General features: G+C 49.6%; 1 protein-coding gene across 4 annotated transcripts; it reads right to left on the bottom strand.

Annotated features, from left to right (window-relative positions):
• Positions 1-4: 4 nt before the first annotated feature.
• On the bottom strand, positions 5-14,515 carry FCMR (Fc mu receptor). Of its 4 annotated transcripts, XM_067729159.1 has the most exons (8): positions 14,415-14,515; positions 7,106-7,441; positions 6,226-6,357; positions 5,044-5,266; positions 4,757-4,893; positions 4,257-4,433; positions 3,939-3,997; positions 5-1,630 (listed from the first exon to the last, which is right to left on the bottom strand). In XM_067729159.1, exons 1-8 carry the CDS (start codon positions 14,449-14,451, stop codon positions 1,454-1,456), a joined length of 1,278 nt encoding a protein of 425 aa, XP_067585260.1. In that variant the 5' UTR covers positions 14,452-14,515; the 3' UTR covers positions 5-1,453. The 4 variants fall into 4 exon arrangements, 3 of the variants coding, with proteins under 3 accessions (XP_067585260.1, XP_067585261.1, XP_067585262.1); XM_067729160.1 differs by lacking the exon at positions 4,757-4,893 and having other exon boundaries at positions 4,257-4,423; XM_067729161.1 differs by lacking the exons at positions 4,757-4,893; positions 5,044-5,266; positions 6,226-6,357.
• Positions 14,516-19,448: the final 4,933 nt, after the last annotated feature.

Genomic DNA, 19,448 nt, shown 5'->3' with positions numbered 1-19,448 from the left:
GGGGAGGGCACTGGTTTGAAATATAAATGATAAAAGATATAATGCAGGGGGGTGCCCAGAACAAAGCAGACTCTCCCTAAACACTGCATTTCTTGCCCACACTCCCCACCTCACTCCCACCATCCCTGCCCCTTGGGTACTCTCTTTCTTATCCTACTCACTCATCCCTTATCTGCCACTTGGGAGGGTGCCAGTGTCAAGCTGACCTCGTGGATGGTGTCATCATACCTGGATGACAGGTATGATGGTGTTGCGAATATAATTTAGGGTTAGGTTAGGGTTAGGGTTATGTGTTATCCCATCTGTGATGACATTCCCTGCTCATAAAAAGCAGGCACCTCGGGAACCTTTCCTTTCTATCACTGGACCAGTGCCCAGAGAAGCTGAGTTGTGTGTCTGGGAAAGGCCTTCTTCCTAAAAGCAAGACGGGACATTCTCTAGTCTCAAGCTTTGACTGAACTTTGTAGTTGATTGCAATCCAAACATATAATGTCTGCCTAACTCTGCCCTTGTTCAGAACACTCAAGAGGATGAATGTACGTAGGAGGTGGGATGTCTCTTCTTCCATGACGTGAGTTCTCTTGCAGAACAACTGGCCTTCCAGGAATCCCATATCCTTGTTCTCCCCCACCTGGCTATAAGCCACCTGGACTGGCAAAGAGAGGAGGTGCATTTCTGAAAGCAGAGAGATGTAATGCCTTTGGATAGCTCAAATAGACCAAGGCTAAGATAAGTGCACACATTTCAGTGCATGGAAGAAGGATAAATAGATGACAAAAACTATTCTGTTTCTGAAAGAGGGCGAATGCTGGAGTCAGGGTACTTAGGTGCATCAAGGGAGGAAGACTTAGAGTAAAGAGGGTATCCACATATATCACTAGCACTAACAAGCATGGTTCTGAAAATTTACAACCCTTCATCACATCAAAATAAATTGCCCTCATAGAACTCCAGACAAATAGAAGATCACTGGTAAATGCCGGCCCTAAGATCTGGGCAAAGAGGTTGTAAGGGGTGTTTCATAACAAGGTCCCTTCCTAGCTCAGGGCTGAAGCATGTCCTCACAAAGAAGTTCAGGCACCTTCTACTGGTGGGAAACCCAAGACCGAGAAGGGCTTTCAAAGCAACAGCTATGCCTAGGCTCCAGTCCAAGGCCATGTGGTCTAGATCCAGGGCAGCAAAGACCGCGTGATCAAAGACACTCTGCAAATCCCACAGCCTGTTGCATGGCTTGGAAAGGAAGCAAGTGGCATCAGGACAAATGCTCTGCATTCCCGGAGCCCACCTGAAAACCACAGGGGGCTGCAAAAGTGTCCAGGAAGAGCTGGGGGAGGGGAGACTGAGCACTGCTCAGGGCAAACAGACAGGGATGAGACTCGAGGTGGGACGTGGGAGTAATGAGGGTTCTGAAAATGGATGGAGCGGGTGTTGGAAACCAGCATAGAGACAAGACTCATTGGCACCAAGGTCTGGGCCCAGGGGGACAGCTGGAGAGCTGAGTCAGGCAGGGAATATTGACGTAGTCATCGGAATGCGTGTCCTCCATCTTGGCAGCAGGCTGGTGGTAGAAGCTCACATATTCACAGCTGATCTTCACAGATGGGGCATGGAGCCAGGGAGTTTCCGACACCTGGGAACAACCGGAGAAGCATCACTGGATCTGGGTAGGGTGATTGTAGCATCGACAGCAGGCAATGGGGTGGGGTGGGGGGGAAGCATGCATGTGGTTGCTGTCTTCTAGAAGGCAAAACACAGAGGTGGTTGAGCTCCATCAGGTGGCTCAGCCCTGGGGATTTTCAGGGTGGCGTCTCAACCCCAAATAACTGGAAAACACTTAGATCTAATGTGACAGGAAATGCCTTAAACGGGGCTCAGACTAAAATCATGTGACTAAGCACGGGTCTGAAGGAGAACCAGCTGCTGGAGGAGTTTCCCCTCTGGGATTAGATGATGTGACTTGTGGAATAAATATGCATCTTCTCAGGGAGTTATCAGAAGTAGCATGAGTCATCCTCCGCACCTCCATAGGGCTTTTATTCCATGGAGAGCTTGTGACGTGACATGACAGTGCATTCCAGGAAGGAGCCGGCTGGTGAAGCAGAGGAAGGTGGCAGGCCATGTGGAACTCCGCTTCCCCAGAAAGAAAGTTCAGGACCATCTGCCTTCAGGACGGATCAGTTCTCGGAGGGCAGGGCTATGCCATGACTCTAACACGGCACAACTATTGTAACATCCACCCAGGAAGGCTGCAGTAGGGAAAGTCACACATTTTTGACACAAGCGCTGAGAACCAGAAGTTCAGCCCCCTGAACACAGTAGGCACTGAGTAGGTGCTCACTGAAAGGAGCTGTTACTTTCTGTACTTTACCAAGTACAAGCTGAGCAGCAGCTTGCTTCAAAAATATATCTCCCATTGCCTGTTACAGTTCATCATTTGAGATTCATTTGGCTTAAAAAATTTTAAAACGTCACTCCCTGTGAAGACTTAAAATAGTCATTAATCATAGGCACCTTGTTGTCAACTTGCTCCATCAAGATTTTTATCCCTGATAGTGGGAATGTGAGTTTCAAGCAGGGAGGAAGGGTAAAATTTGAGCAAGGTACTGGGCCAGGTGAGGGCATGTGTGGTCACAGAGCAGTTCCAGAGAAAAGGGCTGAGGTAAGTGTAGAATAGATGGGCACCGCTGGACATACCTAAGCTACTGTGAACCTTCTCCAGCAGGGCTGAGGGCAAGCTCAAGAAGCTGGGCATGATGGGGGCAGAGCTGTTGCTTGTTGCCAGGCATCACTCTCCCCCTTGTAGCAAGGCACGGTTACCGAGCCGGGGATACATTATTCAGCCTCCCTTGAAGGCAGGTGTGACCACGTGACTAAACTGTGCCCAGTGGGATGCAGGGAGAAGTGATGTGTGAAATTTCAGGGTCATGGTCTTAATAAAGCGACTTTCTCTTTCTTCCTCCCATGCGCTGGGATGCAGACATGGTGCTGGTGATTGAGCATTGACCACGGAAGGATGGAAGCGGCAAGACTCCAGGGGGTGGTGCAGCAACAGGCAGAAGGCATTTGAGTCCCTGGATGACCCCATGGCTCAGGCCACCTCCTCCTGGCTACCTGCCAGGAGGCTTCCATGTTGTGGGCCGTGGTTTAGGGTTTACTGCATTAGCTTAGCCTACCCCCTAATTAAATCAGGGACACTTGCCACACTTAGTTTTTACTGGTTCCTGAAGTAATAATGTTTCGGCTATGGTAGGCTGCTTTAGAGAACAAAATGGGAAATTTGGGAAAACAAACACGAATGAATAGTTTAAAGGTTTTTCACACATCTGCCAAATGGCAGATTTCACACATCTGCCAAATGGCAGATTTTTTCTTCAATAGAAAGATGAGAAGAAAAAAAAAGAAAGAAAGATGAGTTCCCTATGTCCAAACCTAGATTTCAAGAGGAATCTTCTTCATCCGAAGTGTTGAATCTTATCTACGTCTCTAGGCCAGGCTTAACTGCCTTCAGTGATGGGTAAACAACCTCCTCTCATCTTCGAGGGCTTACTAGAAAGTACTTCCTCATATTAAGGTGAAACTGGGTAACTTCCACCCCCTTAAGATCTCCTAGAAATCGAATCTTTTCCACGTGAAAGCCCTTCACGTATTTGTAGAGGTACCATCTATCATGCTCTACTAAGCTCCCATTTATCCCATGAGAAATGCTTGGCTAAAAGCCGTGTAACTAAGTCTACCACAATTGTTGCGTAGTCGCCTACTGACACCATCAAAGGAGGAAACTGATACCAGTTCCCAGACTCAGGGCCCGGGGAGCCGCTGCGAAAGCCCCCGCCCTCCAGCTAAGCCGAAGCTCCACCGACTGCGCTCGGGTCCAAGCTCAGGTCTGGGGCCGCCCATTAGGGCCGCAGCTGCCAATCAGGGGGCGGGGCGGAGCTTACCTGCGGCGGGGCTGGGGGCGCCAATGCTCCGGGGCATGGGAGAGGTGCCGCCACTTCACCTAATAGGAACCGGGAGGGCCGACATGAGGGCGGGGCCGAGGATCCAACCCCACCCGCAGCTCTGCCGGAAACCCGGGGGAGGAGGAGGCGGCCGCGCTGCACGCGGCTGTTCTGAAGGCGGGTTTTTCTGGCTCAACCTCCGCGCCGCGCAGTGTCTGGCTGCTCCAGCTCGCACGCCCGGCCCGTCCCGCTCTCCCCCAGCCCGCCTCCCTCTCCCCGCGACCTGTCCCGCTCTCCCCCACCTGCCCGCCTGCTCACCAGCAGCGTCCACCCCCCGAGGGCGCCGAGGGCAGGCGCTGTAGACGTTGTTTTGGGTGCGTGGCCGCTGCGACACGCGTGGCCGCTGTGACACGCGTGGCCGCTGTGACAGGGGCCGCTGTGAGGCCTCCAGGGCGCGCATCCTCACGGCCAGTCGGCGGACCCGTCTGGAGAGAGCTTCTCGGTAAAGCCACAGGGAAGGAGAGAGGAAGAGGGCGTCAGAGGCCCATGGGCACCCCCTCCCAGTCTTAGAAAACTAAAGGCTGTCTGTTTGCCTGGTATTTGGCAATGTCTGACGTGTGGGTGCTTACTGAAGACCAAAGGGCCCAGGCCGCGCTCCTCCCCGCCCCCATTTCCAGACCACTGAGCCCCGTGCCACGTTCCCCACACCCCAGGCTGCTCATCTAAAGGGCCTGAGTGTCCCCGGGAGGTCAGAGGGATCTGAATGCGCTGGGATTTGGGGAAGCTCGGCTCTCGGAAACTTAGCCTGGCGCCCTCACCTTTCCTCCTCTGAATGACCCTCTTCGCCACCAGCCCCAGAAGTGCCAGCAGGATGAGACCCAGGATGGTGGGGGTCAGGATGTAGAAGCCTTGGTCTTCCATCCCAGACACGGGGCCTGGGCCCTGGTTGAGTGAACTGAGGAGGGAAGGAGGGGGAGAGAGAAGGGAGAGGTCAGGAAGGGAGGGGGTTAAGGCAGCACGCAAGTGGCCAACTTTTTTGGAGGTAGCTCACAAGTTTGTCCCTTTGTTAACAGAATTCTCACCCTGGACGGTGCAGGCCTCTTACCTCTGCCTGTGAAGCCTGGTTTGGTGGTTGTAGCTGGCCGTCTGGAGCCTGAGCAGTTCCTCCTGTGCTGAGGTTTTTGAGGCTGTGGCAGATGGCAGGAGGGTGGTGGGCTGGGCAGTTGCTGCTGAAGATGCCCTGTAAACTCGAGGGCGGTGGGTGATTGAGGTGGTGGGGGAGGCATGGTGTGCTGGAGGGGCCTCGGTCCTTTGAGCTGGTGTGGTTACTACAGAACACAGCAGGAAGAAACTCTAGTCTCCAGCAGCCTTGGGCCAACCATTTCTTTCCAGAACACATGCTTCCCTTTTACCTAGACTACCTTTGTTCTCACAGTCCTTGTCACCTGAAATGCCTCGTGAGCATGCCATCTGCATCTAGTACGTTCTGTCTATATTTGCTTCAAACTCCATTTCCTACAGAAAGTCTTCTGTGACTTCCCAGACAGAAGAGCTTGCGCTCCTCTAAGCATGGACAAAACCTTGTTTGTAGTTCAATTCCCACTCTGCCTTGTGTTGTATCTATGTGCTTGTCTATTCTCCCCCATCCCACACCTGTCAGTCACAACCTTGAGTATACAATGAGCTCAGTTACACGATCCCTCTCTCAATGGCCAGCGGTCTTTTAGTGTAACAATATTCAATTAATGTATCTACCTCACAGGGCAGATGTGAGGATGTGATGTAACTATTGCATGTCAAAATGCATTTAAGACAGGAAAATGGTATAGAAATGTAAAAGTATCATTAGTATAATCGTGATTGATCTTGTTATTGTAAAATAGAGCTGTTAAATCAGTATGCCAGCGAATGGTAGACAGCCCTATGGGGAGCAGGAAGCAGGAGGACCTCTGGCTGGGAAACGTCTGCCCAGTCTTGGTTTCCCGCAGTCATTCATAAAAGAGCTAGATTTTGTGAATGGAGCACAAACTTCATTACATGTGGTGCCACCTGGTGGTGATGGGTCATTTCTGCAACTAGTGCCAAGTGTACGTGCTGAAGGATGGGCTTGAAAGACTTGGAATGCAGATCTCAGGGAGGTACCCCCTCCTAAGGCAGGGAAATACACATCTGAGACGCAGCTCTGCTCTGCCAACCATCCTATGAGCTGAACATGTACCCCCTCCTCCATTTTCACAATGCCATAGAATCTCCCCCACCTCCCCTACCCTACCTTTGGGGAACTGACCTTTGGATATGAATTCCAAAGAACTGGCATGTTCAGGCATCTGGAACCAAAGGGGCATACGCATTTGGAGAAATCTGTTAAACCATGCTGGAGGCTCAGGCACTGGCTCTTCTTCCCAGAAAGGCCCGTAATCTACCGGAGGCAAGAGGAGTCCATTGGTGGTCTCTAGGACAAGACTGAGGCCTGGGGAAGGGACTGCTGCTATGAGCTGAGGCTGACTCAGCTAGGGCAGATGGCAGTGAGGGGATGAGGGCAGGGAGAAGAAAAATAACCAGGCTGGGGGCTTCCCTGACAGAAATCCTCTTTCACCCTAACCCCGTCGGCATTCCCTGCAAAACCATCGGAGACCATTGGGAATCTAGGTTGGTGAATTAGTGCTGTGTATGTCTGAGGAAGTCAGTGGAGAAAAGAAAAAAGGAAGGATTCGGGAGAAATAAAGAAAGGATCAGATCATAAAGTAACAAATTTGGCCATCAACTGTGAAAAATGATTGTCTTTCCTTTATGTTTATCCCTGATATCTCTCATGGGACAATTATGGTAATAATTATGTCCTTTTGCTTCCAATTTCCTTCAGTCTCAGAGCCCCTCCTCAATCTCACCCCACACTCGCCTCGTGCCCTGGGTAGGATGAGTAAAATACCACACAAGGAGAGCACCTATCCTGTCCCTTTCATACAGTTTGGATAGAAAATTTGGTGGACCGTGAAGTTCATTGACTCTATGAGGTTTCGACTCTACAGATCCCAATTCCTACTGGACTTGCTAATATGGGAATAGTGTAAGAGTGTGGGGACGGCTGCAGTCCCATTGTTGTCCCAGCCTTCCTGAGTGGAAACGTTTTCTGGGTGGCCAGAGCCTCCATCGTGTGGGGCACCTACCACTGTGAACAGACAGGGTGACCTGCTGGGTCTTGCCCCGGTCTGTGTCCATGCCTGCCCCACAGGCATAGACCCCGCTGTCACTCTCGACCAGCTCTGTCATCTCCACCAGGAACAGATTCCTGTCTGGACACAGCTCCAGTGTGACTCGATTCTTGAATTCCTTCTTGACGAAGTTCCTGTTGGACACCACGGTGGCACATCCTCCAGACTCAACAATTGTCCGGCACAGATATATCCTCACATGCATTTCAGGAAGCGGGCACTCGATAACAACGGATCCTCCCAGCATTCCCTCCACCTTTACTTCTGGAACGACCCTCAGGGCTCCAGCTACTGCAGGGAGAGGGAGTTAATGTAGAGGAAGCCCCATCCCCAGCCACATCCCCAACTCCAGCCCTGTTTCCAACCCAGGCCCCAGCCCAGCCTCACACTCATCCCTACTTCCAACTCCATCCCCATTAGCAGCCCAAGCCTCAGCCAGCCCTGAGCCTCAGCCGTCTCATGATCTCTAGCCCTGGCTGCATCCTCAGCCTCTTCCCATCCCCAACCCTATTTATATTCTTGGTCCAGCTCTATGTCCATCCCTAGCCCTATGCCCAAGGCTGAGTCTCTCCCCAGCCCAAGCCTTAATGTAATCCTCAGCCTTGTTACCAAACCTGAACCCATATGGACCCAGACATCAAACCCCTGAAAATACAGTCAAAGCCACTACCCCACTCCAGGGGGAGAGAATGTGCCACAGTGATCCCCCCAACCAGCCCATGATCCCTGAGTGACTTCAGGGTGGTGTCGGGAGGCATGGTACAATTTGCTCCAACAGGTTTTCTGTCTAGTTTTGTTTTGCTCAGATCCATCCAACCAACCAAAACAACCATTCACCTCCAGTTTTTTTATTCAATCATTCAACAAGTATCAGTTGAATGCCTTTCATGTGATAAGGTGCCTGGCATCCCTCCCTCACAGAACAAATCATTTATTGAATGATACAAATGGACGGCCACTATGTGACAACAGAGTATAGTAAATCCCATGGCGTAGATACACAGAGCCCCTTGGAAGCACCAAGCAGGGGCGCCTGATCCAGTCTGCTGCAGAGGATGATATAATTTGGGGAAGGCTTTCTGGAAGACGTGATGTGTAAGTTGTGACCTGAAGGACTGGGTGTGGACGGCAACTCAGAGAATGATGGTGTTGTCTTCACTGAGGAAGGGAACACAGAAGGAAACAAGGGTATATTTGAGTGTGTGTGCACATTGTATGTGCATTGGGGGTGGTGTGGAGCAGGGTGGAATAAAAGGTGTGGTTTCTGAGTCCCTGACATCAAAAAGCTTATGCTTTGGCTGAGAGAAGGCAGGTCTAAGCTGGAGAAGAAAGTAAGTCCAAGTATGATTAATTGTCAGCTAAGTGGGTCCCAGTAAGTGTCTGTATATTTCTGGGAAGACAATTCAGAGGATGAAATGTGTGGGGGGGAGGGGGCTGTGGACTAGGGTGGAGGAGAGACCCTTCTAGACAGTGAGAACCACCCCCAAAAAGGCTGGGACAGGAGAGAGAACATGGCACATTCGTGAGGCGGGGAGGGATGTTCACAAACTTCCTGAAACTCATCCATAGAGCAAACATTAAGAATAGCTCTAGGACTTCCCTGGTAGTACAGTGGTTAAGAATCCACCTGCCAATGCAGGGGACACTGGTTCGAGCCCTGATCAGGGAGGACCCCACATGCTGCAAGCAACTAAGCCCGTACACCACAACTACTGAGACTGTGTGCCACAACTACTGAAGCCCATGCACCTAGAAGGCATGCTCCGCAACAAGAGAAGCCACCACAGTGAGAAGCCCATGCACTGCAACAAAGAGTAACTCCCAACTCACCGCAACTAGAGAAAGCCCACGCACAGCAACGAAGACCCAATGCAGCCAAAAGTAAATTAAAAAAAAAAAAAGATTCTCTCTTAAAAAAAAAAAAAAAAAAAAAGAATAGCTCCAAGGAGTCAAGGAAAGAAGTGGGGCTGGAGCCTCCTAGATGAGCAGAGAGAGTCGAGGAGGATGTTCTGGGGAGAGGGAAGAACATGGACAACAGAAACAACCATGGGAACATGAGATGGGGGTAGAGGAGGCTAGAGAGGGGCTAGCTGGGGACATTTACAGGAGTATGTTAAGATCTGAAAGTGTAGCTGGTAAGTGTGGTGGGGAGAAGAGGGGCCCACCAGACACGTATGACCTGACATGGAAACCCTTCATGAATAACCCAACACTGCTTTAAATCCCCTGGAAACAGATGTGTGAGGTAGCCCTGTGACTGGAACGTGCCAGTGGAAGGGTGACCCATCAAAGGACAAACACCCAACCAAGGGGATAGGTGAATCCCCTGTATGTCCAGAAGGACCATACTTGTGTGTAAAGCCCAGCACCTGAGAATGAGCATGCAAACATTTTTGGACCAACCCAGCCAGAAAAGGGCATGCCTGCTGCTTTCTCAAGGGTGAGATGCTGTAAAATGGGCAGGCGCAGGACAGAGCAGAGAGGGGTCATCACTGTGCAGATGCCTCCAGTGGCCTCTCTCTGCTCAGTGATGAGCTGCTGGTAACCCCCTGGCTTGCCCAGGTCCTCTGTTATGGACTGTATGTTTGTATCTCCCCAAAATTCATGTGTTGAAACTCCAACCCCCAAAGTGATGATATTACGAGGTGGGGCCTTTGGAAGGTAAGTAGGGTTAGATGAGGTCATGAGGATGCAGCCCTCATAATGGGATTAGTGTCCTTGTTCTCTCCATGTGCACAAGAAGAGACCATGTGAGCACACAGGGAGATGGCTGCAAACCAGGAAGAGGGCCGTCACAGAGAATCATGTCTGCCAGCACCTTGATCTAGGACTTCTAGTTTCCTGAACTGTGAGAAATAAATGTCTGTTATTTAAGCTACGCAATCTATCGTATTTTGTTACAGCAGCTGGAGCTGACTAAGGTGTTACAGCAGGTGGAGCTGACATCCTTATCGTGCAAACTTTGGATGGATGAAGCACAAGGAAAGCTGCTGCGTACACTGAACTCTGGTCCCAAGGAAGCACTAATGGGTGAGATGAAAATGACCAGATCCCATTCTCCTTGGAGTTCATAGTAGCTTCTAACCAAAAGCAGATTTCCCAAGTAGAAAAAAAGATAGCTATAACCTCCAGGTTTAGAACTTAGGCACAGTGTGCATAAGACTCCTTTGGGGGAACTTGCTAGGATACAGATAACCTGGTCCTGCCCTTAAGCAATGTGATTATATCTGCTTAGGATGGGGCCTGTGGATCTGCATTCTTAGATAAGCATCCCAGATGCCCTTGAATTTTTGCAATTCTGGACCCCTTAACTACATTTCCAAATGATTCAGGGGAAAAAAGAAAGGGGTGGGAGAAGGTATCTAAAGGAACCAAGCTGTTTAATATTGACATTTTAGAGAGGCTGCTAACTAAGTGTCATCAATCTTTAAGTTGGTGATTTGATTTTCAGTGGTGATGGTAGGGGAAAGGGATATATGTAGCTTAAAAAGTCACTCTCAACATATAGTTGGATATAAATATCTAATTTGGAACATGGAAAAAATCTTTTTTTCATAATGCAAAATAAGGTAAAGGCCCCCAAGGCCTTGGCTGGTGGCAGTGCTCTGGGAACAGACTTTGGATTCCGTGTAGCAGTGATTTTCTAGGTGGGAAAATCGATGAGGACCCTATCAACTCAAGACACAGCAGAATCTCTGGAAGAAGGGAGCTGACCTGAGAGTTTTATGTTTATCCAATGGAGCGTGGATTTTTTTAAAAGGATGGGAAGCATCCTATGCTCCTTCCCACTTCCGCCCACACTAACCTGTGTGTGTCTGGGCCCGCTGTCTGCCCTCGGCCCTGTCGCTGTGGATGGAGTGTCCCCCTCCTCTCAAAAGCCAGTCCTTTCACCTTTATCCTGAATCCATGCCATCACCTTCTTTAGAGCATGTCTTCTGCAATCACCCCCTTTCTCTGTCTGTCTCACTGGTTCTTCTCCTCCAGCATTGCATGGCTTACACACATGCCCTGATATGGCCCATACTGGAAAAACCCTTGGTCGACTTCTCCCCTCCCCTTCAGCTGCCACCCCTTTTCTGTTCACTTTCTCAAAATCACTGAATCCACTCCTCCATCTCCCGATTCCTCTTCCACCTATATCTGTCAGAATTATGGCTCCAGTATTCCGCTGAAACTGCTCCGGTCAAGGTCACCAAAACTTTCCTTGTTGCCATGTTGGATGGTCACTTCTTTATCCTTTTTTTTCTTGCTCTCCTGGCAGCATTTGGTGGAATTGAGCCTTCCTGCCTTGAAATGCTTTCCTCTCCTGGCTTCCCCGACATTACACTCTCAATGACTGTTCCTTTGCAATCTCCTGACTTATCTCTCCTTATCTGTTCACTTTAGTTCTCCTCCTCCTTCCTTCCTTCCTTCCCCTTCTCTATCAGCATTGGACCTGACGCTGGGCCTGTTCTCTTCTCTGTCCTCCTTGCTTCCCCCCACACTAGCTCATTTACTTCCATGGCTTTTAATACCAGCTCTATATAGATCTCACCATAATATGGATCTCCAGTCTTGTCTTTACCTCTAGGGCTCCAGACTTGCCTTTTTGACACCTGCTCTTGCACTTCACTCAAACATATAAGATATTTTCCAGACTTAAATGGCAAGAACAAACAAACAAAACCCTCTTGATTTTTCTTCCAAAGGCTGTTCCGTCACAAGCTGTTCCCATCTCCAAAAATAGTACCAACATCTGTCCAAGTGCTGAAGCCCCAGAGTCATCCCCATATTAAAGAATCAAGAATAAATTTTAGGTATGCGTATGTGTACTGGGCCACAGCATCAAGTGTATGTATTATTATGGGTCAAGGCGAAAAAAGTTTGAAAGTGTATACCCTATGCTACTGCCTTGCTTTATTACGGAACTCCACTTAGGGCCCCAGGCGATGTGGCCTATAGTCTGTGCCTCATGCACTGGGCTCTGGGACCAGGACCACCCCCACATTTGCAGGACCTGGGGCAGGAATACAAATAAGACCCAAATATCATACGTCTAAATATTTTAAAGTTAATTATCAGGCTAAAAAACTGTTGAATAAATGATCCCCCTATCTTGACAAATTTACACACTCCTTGGATGTCCACTCTAATACATGGCTGTGCAGGGAAAAATGGCTCCAAGTTTCCTGCCTCTATCCTCTGGCCTCTCTCCTTTCTGTTCTCATCCCTGGCTCCTGCCCACTCCACAATGGTCCTGGTATATACATGGGGGATGACCCAGCTTGCGTGTACAAGCTCCATCCATCTCCTTCCCAAACAGCCACCTGTAGCCACCCTTTTATAGGCCAAGGGGTCACCCTAGGACAGAAGACCCAGGATAGAATCTCACACAGTCATTGAAGGTGGTTCCAGAGACATTGGGACAGGGAATTTGAGGTCTAGAAGAGGGGGTGTGGGTGTGGGCTTGAAGTAGGCACATCCTTCGGGGCCTTGAACGCCTCACCCTGTGGAGATGGGCACAAGTGGAGAAGGACCAGGCCCAGAGCAAGGACACCTCTGGCTAGAAGGGTCGTATTGCTCAGGACAGACTGCAGGGGTACAATTTAGGTACTCTTCACTCCTAGACATTTTCCACGTCTACCCAATCCCTCTTCCCTCTCAGGTCTAAGTTTAGTTAACCATCCACTGTGATCACCTATGTCCTACCACCTCTCACAGAGTCTGTTTCATTAAAACTTCATTCCCTTGGGTTTTTAGGGATTTCCAATATTTGATTCAAAGATTTGACTTTCTTCCGAACTCCAGCCATTACAAAGAAAGCAAGTATGAATAAAAAACAACTTTGACCCCCAAGAAGCTTACCATTGAATCAATAAAATAAAGTGGACACACCCTGAGCTACAATACAAGGTAGAACGGGGTCAGCTATTGGGGTTCAGAAGAGGGGCCTGTGGAACATGTACGAGAAAGTGGAGGTTGAGATGGGATTTGAAGGACCCATAAATGGTGGAGGTGAGTGGAAGGCTATTCCCGGCAGCAGGAATGGCATGAGCAAGGGCATGGTGTCAGGAAAGTCTAGCACATGTTCAAAGAGGCGTCCCATTGGCTGGAGGTTAGGAAAGTACAGGGGAGTATGATAAGCTCAGAGTATAAAAGGGGAGGCCAAGGGCTTCCCTGGTGGCGCAGTGGTTGAGAGTCCGCCTGCCGATGCAGGGGACACGGGTTCGTGCCCCGGTGCGGGAGGGTCCCACATGCCGCGGAGCGGCTGGGCCCGTGAGCCATGGCCGCTGAGCCTGCGCATCTGGAGCCTGTGCTCCGCAACGGGAGAGACCACAGCAGTGAGAGGCCCACGTACCACAAAAAAAAAAAAAAAAGGGAGGCCAAGAGAGGAGTTTGTATTTAAGGAGTTCGATTCAGTAGGCAGTGGGAGCCATGGAAGGTTGTTGGAAAGGATGATCCTATGATCACAGTCAAGATGAAGGAAGGTTGATCTGGAGCTACAGGCTGATCAGGTTGGAGGAAGTGGGAGAGATAGTTAAGAGGTGATCCTGTGGTCTTCCTTTCCATTCCCTCTGTTATGTCTCTAGTAGGGGCTGCCATGGCTTCTCATCCTTGGAAATGTGAATCTAGAAACTACGTGAATTGGCCATTGATTAGGTCAAAGTCTGGTTGGGGATAAATAGGAAGAGGTGGTAAAAAGCTATTTGGGCATTTTACAGCTGATATCAGGGATAGTTAAGACAGAGAGAGTAGCTGATTTGGGTGGTGACCAGTGAGGAATTTGAGGTTAGGTGTTAGGCCTGCTGCATTTCTGATCTTGATGGGATATGGAAGTGGGAGTGCCCAGGAGACAGCTGTAAATTGAGATATGGAGCTCAGGAAATGGATTAGGGCTACCAAATGGGTTAGGGAGACTTCATTTACATTGGAACTTTGAAAATTCAGGCGTTAAAGAGATCCAAAGAAAGAGAATGTAGAAGTAAGAAGAAAGAACTTAGGAGGTACTTGCTTTGAGATTCCATATTAACAGGCCGATATGTCTGGAGAGGTGGCATCTTCAGCCCTTACAAGTCAACTCCTGAGCGAGCAGGAGGTGTGTCTGGAGTAGAGGGAGGCGCACTAACTGGGAGTGGGGAGGGCCTCCATCCATGTCCTGCCCTAGGTACCAGTTTACAACTAAAGCCATCCAGAAACTTCAGAGCTGGAGATGCACAGCAACTCCCCTTCCTGTGGCCAATTAAGCCCTCATACAACGTCCAGTGTGTTTCCCCACAACACTTACCTGGCAGGAAGTAAAGTGACCAAAGCCAGAGGTCCATGGCTCCTTCCAGACCAAGGTCCCATCCAAGAGCCCCTGGAGAGGGGGACAGAGACGCACTGCTCACCCAGGAGCCCTTCACTGTTTGATGCTTGAAAGAGATTTCTGGTGCCCACAAGGGGTATGGCTTGAAAATGAGGAAATGACAACCTATTTTATTTGCTTACTAGTTTTAGATGAAAAAGAATATACCAGCAAACCAAAGAGGAAGTCAGGAACTGAGAAAACATGTTGTGTTCAGTGAGAATGGGTCACCAGGGTTCAAAGTGCCTCGAGGCAGCTTCTGAAGACTATTAGAAACTACCAGTTCTGCTATTTCTCTGCCTTGGGGGGTCCTTCCATGCTTTATGTGCGCCACAGTCATTCCCCTTGTGCCTGTCTTCAGGATAAAAGAGCCTCCTTACCAATTTTCTGCATCTGAGGACAGCTGTATGGACAGAAGCTTGGGCTTGAAGTCAGAAGGTGCTGGTTGTAGCCCTTGAACTCATTTGACAAATGCTTTGGGAGACCTACTATGTGGAAATACCAGCTGTGGATTTTGAGCAATTCACTACCTTTCTCTGAGCCTGCATTTCTCTATCTAGGAAATGAAGGTGGGACTAGATGATCACTGGCCTTCTCTCCCACAGAACATCATTCCTGGGGTCTTAACTGCAGCTCATCCCCCCTCAGATCAGCCACCCCTCATCTTCCCCGACTCTTTCCCTAAGGTGCTGCCCTCTCACAGCGGCTCAGGCGCGGTCCAGTGACCACAAGGGCAATGCCCGGAAAGGGTGTGACAGGTCACACGGCAACTCTGCCTAGAGTCACAGCAGCCTGGCAGAGCTACCCTTCAGGACCCTGACGGTCGAGGGTGAGGGCCAGTGGCCGGGACACTGAGAGTCATCATGGAAGGAGCTTTGGGCTCCAGTCAGAACCCTGGATTCTCTTGCTGGCTTGGCACTTTCTAGCGTGGGCCTCAGTTCTCCCACGGATAAAATGGGATGGTGCCTGCCCTGCCTCCCTCCCACAGTGTGCCTGAGGCCCCGCAGAAGCCATGGTCATGCAGGTGTCTCTAGAGCCCCTCATGCGGAGGCGTGGAAGATGCTACTGATGGGAGGATTCAGCATTCATCCCTGGACGATTCATCCCTGTCCACAGGTTGGTTCCCAGGGCCCCCACCTCCAGGCGCTGCAGCCTCCTGTGCCCACAGGGGACTCTGGCTGTCCCCATACCTTTCCAGGAGGCCCCACCAGCCCCCACAACACAGGTCTGTCACACGCTCTCCAAAACACAGAAGACAACATCCGCAGTGGAAGTGGGGCGTGAGGCTCGGAGCAGGTGCAGAGGAAGTGTGGGTGGCGGGGCGCTGGGTCCCCACCAGTCCAGAGCAGCTGCAGCTGTGATTTCTTTCCCGCCCCCGCCGAGGTGTCGAGAGCAGCCTCCAGGCTCTGGTTCAAGTGGGTGACTCTAGGGGTCTTCCGTCAGCCTCCACCCTTCCCTATTCTCAGGCCTCTTCCCAGCCCTGCAGCTGGTGCACAGCTGGGCTCTGGCATTGCCAGGCCCGAGGCCTGGGATGCCTTGGAGGGAGATAGAATAAATGAATGAATGCAATGTATGTGTGTGTGTGTGTGTGTGTGTGTGTGAGACTGTGGGTGTGACAGTGTGAGGTGTGTGATGTGTGAGCATGAGTGGTATGTGACCAGAATGTGTGAGTGTGTGACAGTGGGAGGAGCGGTGTGGGAGTGTGTTATGTGTGATGTTAGCGTGTGAGCGTGTGTGTGGAGTAATGATGTGTGTGTGTGATGTGTGAATGTATGTGAGGTTGTGAGTGTGTGTGTGTGGTGTGTGCTTGTGAGCGTGTGGGTGCGTGGCTGTGAGTGTGAACGTGCTGTGTGTGTGAATGTGTCTATGAAGACGAGGGGTCGGCTGAGCTGTGGCTGCGTCTGCCAGGTAGTGCAGGGATGTGTGGGATAAGAGTGTGTAGGAGGGAGTTTCACATCATGTGTGGCCCAAATAAAACTCTTAACAACATCACATTGGGCTCTTAAGAGAGAATATTAGGGATCTGAGGATGGTCAGGGAGGAAGTGAATGTTTGGAGTCTGAGGGACTAAAGCCCGCAGACCTGGGCCGTCTAGTCTCTACTTTCAGATGTTGCCCCCGGGTCTTGGGTGTGTGGCCCCAGGGGAAGGCTGATCCCTGGCTAAATTGCCAAGTGGGAAAAGTTAGCCATCCTCACTCTCTTCTCCCTCCCTTTTTTCTGCCCATCTATACTATTTCTTCTTTCTGACCCACAGGGCTGCTGGAAGGCTCTGGTGCCCCCACTCACAGGAGAAGCTCTGAGGAGCTGCAGCGCCCCGACAGGCAGGGGACTCCGTGGCCTCATGTCGTGCCAAGGCTTGGCCAGAAGGGATAACCCAATGGAAAATATTCAGAGCCCAGTGACCGGCGGGTGGAGGGAATAAATAACACCAGATAGATCAGGAACTTCAGGTAAAGTCCTTCAGGTAAATTCACCCACTCTCCATAACAGCTGAGGTTTTATTATCCCACCTCTGTTACAGACGGGGTGAGAACATTTCTCATAAAGTTCTTGTGAGGGCTGCAGAAGGCAGGCATTACCTAGGGCTGGAATATAGTGTGAGCGCCGAGGAGACTAGCCCCTGTCATCAAGGGGGACGTTGTCCTACGGCTCTGCTTGGTTATCGCATCACCCTGCTTTGACTTTCCCCTTGGCCAGGCTCTGAAGAGCCATCTCCTGACCTTTCCAGACAGAGGGCTGAGATCCTTGGGTGGCCCTCACTATGACCCAGCACTGCTCTCCCCAAAGACAGACCGTGAGAGTCCCCTGCCCCCTGGACTCACTGGGGAGCCCGCCCAGGTAGAGGCACCTGGCTCAGGCATCCTGCAGTTTCCTCTTTCTGAGAACTTCGACCACAGGCTTGCCCGCCCCAGAGGGAGCTGCTCCCCAGGAATGGGCCTTTGGGAAGGTTAACCTTTACGGTAAACAGACTCGTGACTTTCTGCTACAAGAAATGGTGGAGTTTGGGTAAAATTTCTTTCCTGAATATGGTCATGTTCCTGTTGGTGTTCTAAGGTTAGAACCCAAATATGTGGAAATTTTGGATGAATTTTAATGTGATTTGTCCGCAAAGACCTAGAGTTTAGAATATTCAGCTTCATACACTTAAACAAAGACTTTTGGCTCTAGTGAGGGTGGATTGGCCACCCATTTCTTTATCAGCCTTAGGAGAGGTTTACAAGCTTCTAGAACTCCTTGAATTTTACAGCTCTACTATCTTCCTTCCCTTCCTGCTTCAGCTTCCTGTCCAGCTGGGGACCGCTGATCTTAGTTTTATATCTTCTCTCTCGGTGTGCCCCTGTCTAGATGTGTAGTCTTTCTGAGATGATCTCATAATTTTTATTGTACAGGCTCCATCGTAGAGTTACTTCAGAGAAGCTTGGGGATGGGGAGCCCTACTTGTTTGTCTGCCTTGGGGACAAGCTTCACAGACCATATCATAGTCAGGTCCTCTCTGCTGTCTGCTGTTTTTAGGAGAGATGACCCGTCCTGAGTCTTGGGAAAGTCTTGGACAAATTATATATATATATATATATATATATATATATATATATATATATATATATATATATATATATATATATATATATATACATATTTAGCTTTGCAAACAAAAATCAACTGCTATAAACAGATTCTCAACCACTACTGGGTCTTAGTAATGTGTAATCATTGTTACATAATGGATTTTTAAAAAGAAAAAAATCAAGATAATTCAAGAACTTGAGGAAGGTTTTCTTGCCATCAGAAATATTGAAATAGTTCTCTGCGTGGTTGCTGGACACTAAACCTTGTTATTTGATGTATCATTATCAACCTCACAGTTGATTGTTACTCCCCTATATTGGGCTGAATAGTGTCCCTCCAAAATTCATGTCCACCTGGAACCTCAGAACATGACCTCGTTTAAAAACAGTAACTTTGCAGATGTAATTCATTAAGATGGGGTCAAACTGGATTAGAGTGGATCCTCCACCCAATGACTGGTGTCCTTATAAGAAAGCATGTGAAGACACAGGGCAACACACAGGGAGAAGGCCATGCGATGATGAATGCAAGCCCAGGATGTGATGCGTCCTTGTTGATGCATGTGATGCGTCTACAAGCCAAGGATTGCTGGCAACTACAAGAAGCCAGGAGAGAGACATGAACAGATATTCCCTGCTGACATGAACCGACCCTGCTGACACCTTGATTTCAGACTTCTAAACTCCTGAATGGTGAAAAAATAAATTACAGTCATTTTAAACCACCCAGTTTGTGGTACTTCCTAGAGTAGCCCTAGGAAATTAATATACTCCCGCAAATTGGTGACTTTTTAACTTATTAGAGATCCCATTTAGGCTATAGACCAGCTTCCTTATTCATAGGAAGGTTTTTCTGTCCAACATGCTGCATGCAGAGCAGGTGGATTTGGGGCAGGTCATATTACTAAACTTGCTATCACCTATTGACAATGTCAGTTAAGAATAATACAAGATTGCAGCTTTAGTGACATTTCTTGGCCTTTGATTCTAGGGACTGGGATAGACTGCCTAAGTTCAGGACTGGCTTGTAGGTTGTTGCATTAACACAGAAGCTGTATCTTAATTCTTCTGCCCCAGGCATGACTCTTTGGTGGGTCAGGGAGCAGCTTCCTGAGGGTAAAAGAGTGATGGGTTCTAGCATACCTTGTAGTTTTGGTTCTCCTGCAATGCTTTGCGATCCAGACTGGGGAAGCACATAGCATGGAAAGCATTATGTTCAAGGCCCGGATAGAAACATAGGTTCTATCCCACATCAGGTGGGCTAGACGGCCAGGAAGAACTCTCTCCAAGAGAGAACTCTCTACACACTGACACCCTGAAGAAGAGTCTAGGGGTGGCACGGAAGCTTATAAGATATGGCAACGTTTAGCAGAACCTAGGAATGGCCTTAGGAGACGAGGGGGTCCTT

Source organism: Pseudorca crassidens, chromosome 2 (genome assembly GCF_039906515.1).
Source record: "Pseudorca crassidens isolate mPseCra1 chromosome 2, mPseCra1.hap1, whole genome shotgun sequence".
Lineage (NCBI taxonomy): Eukaryota > Metazoa > Chordata > Mammalia > Artiodactyla > Delphinidae > Pseudorca > Pseudorca crassidens.
Note: the sequence above shows the minus strand (reverse complement) of the source record. Positions and strands in the feature narration are given on the sequence as shown.

Bases quoted from the DNA above. Each gene is read 5' to 3' on its own strand.
- FCMR (XM_067729159.1), bottom strand. From the start codon at position 14,451: ATGGACCTCTGGCTTTGGTCACTTTACTTCCTGCCAG. The intron at 4,894-5,043 runs GTAAGAGGCCTG...TTCCCTCCTCAG, and splicing joins ACCAGGCTTCACAGGCAGAG to TTCACTCAACCAGGGCCCAG. The intron at 3,998-4,256 runs GTGAGCAGGCGG...GGTTCCTATTAG, and splicing joins TCGGGGGGTGGACGCTGCTG to GTGAAGTGGCGGCACCTCTC.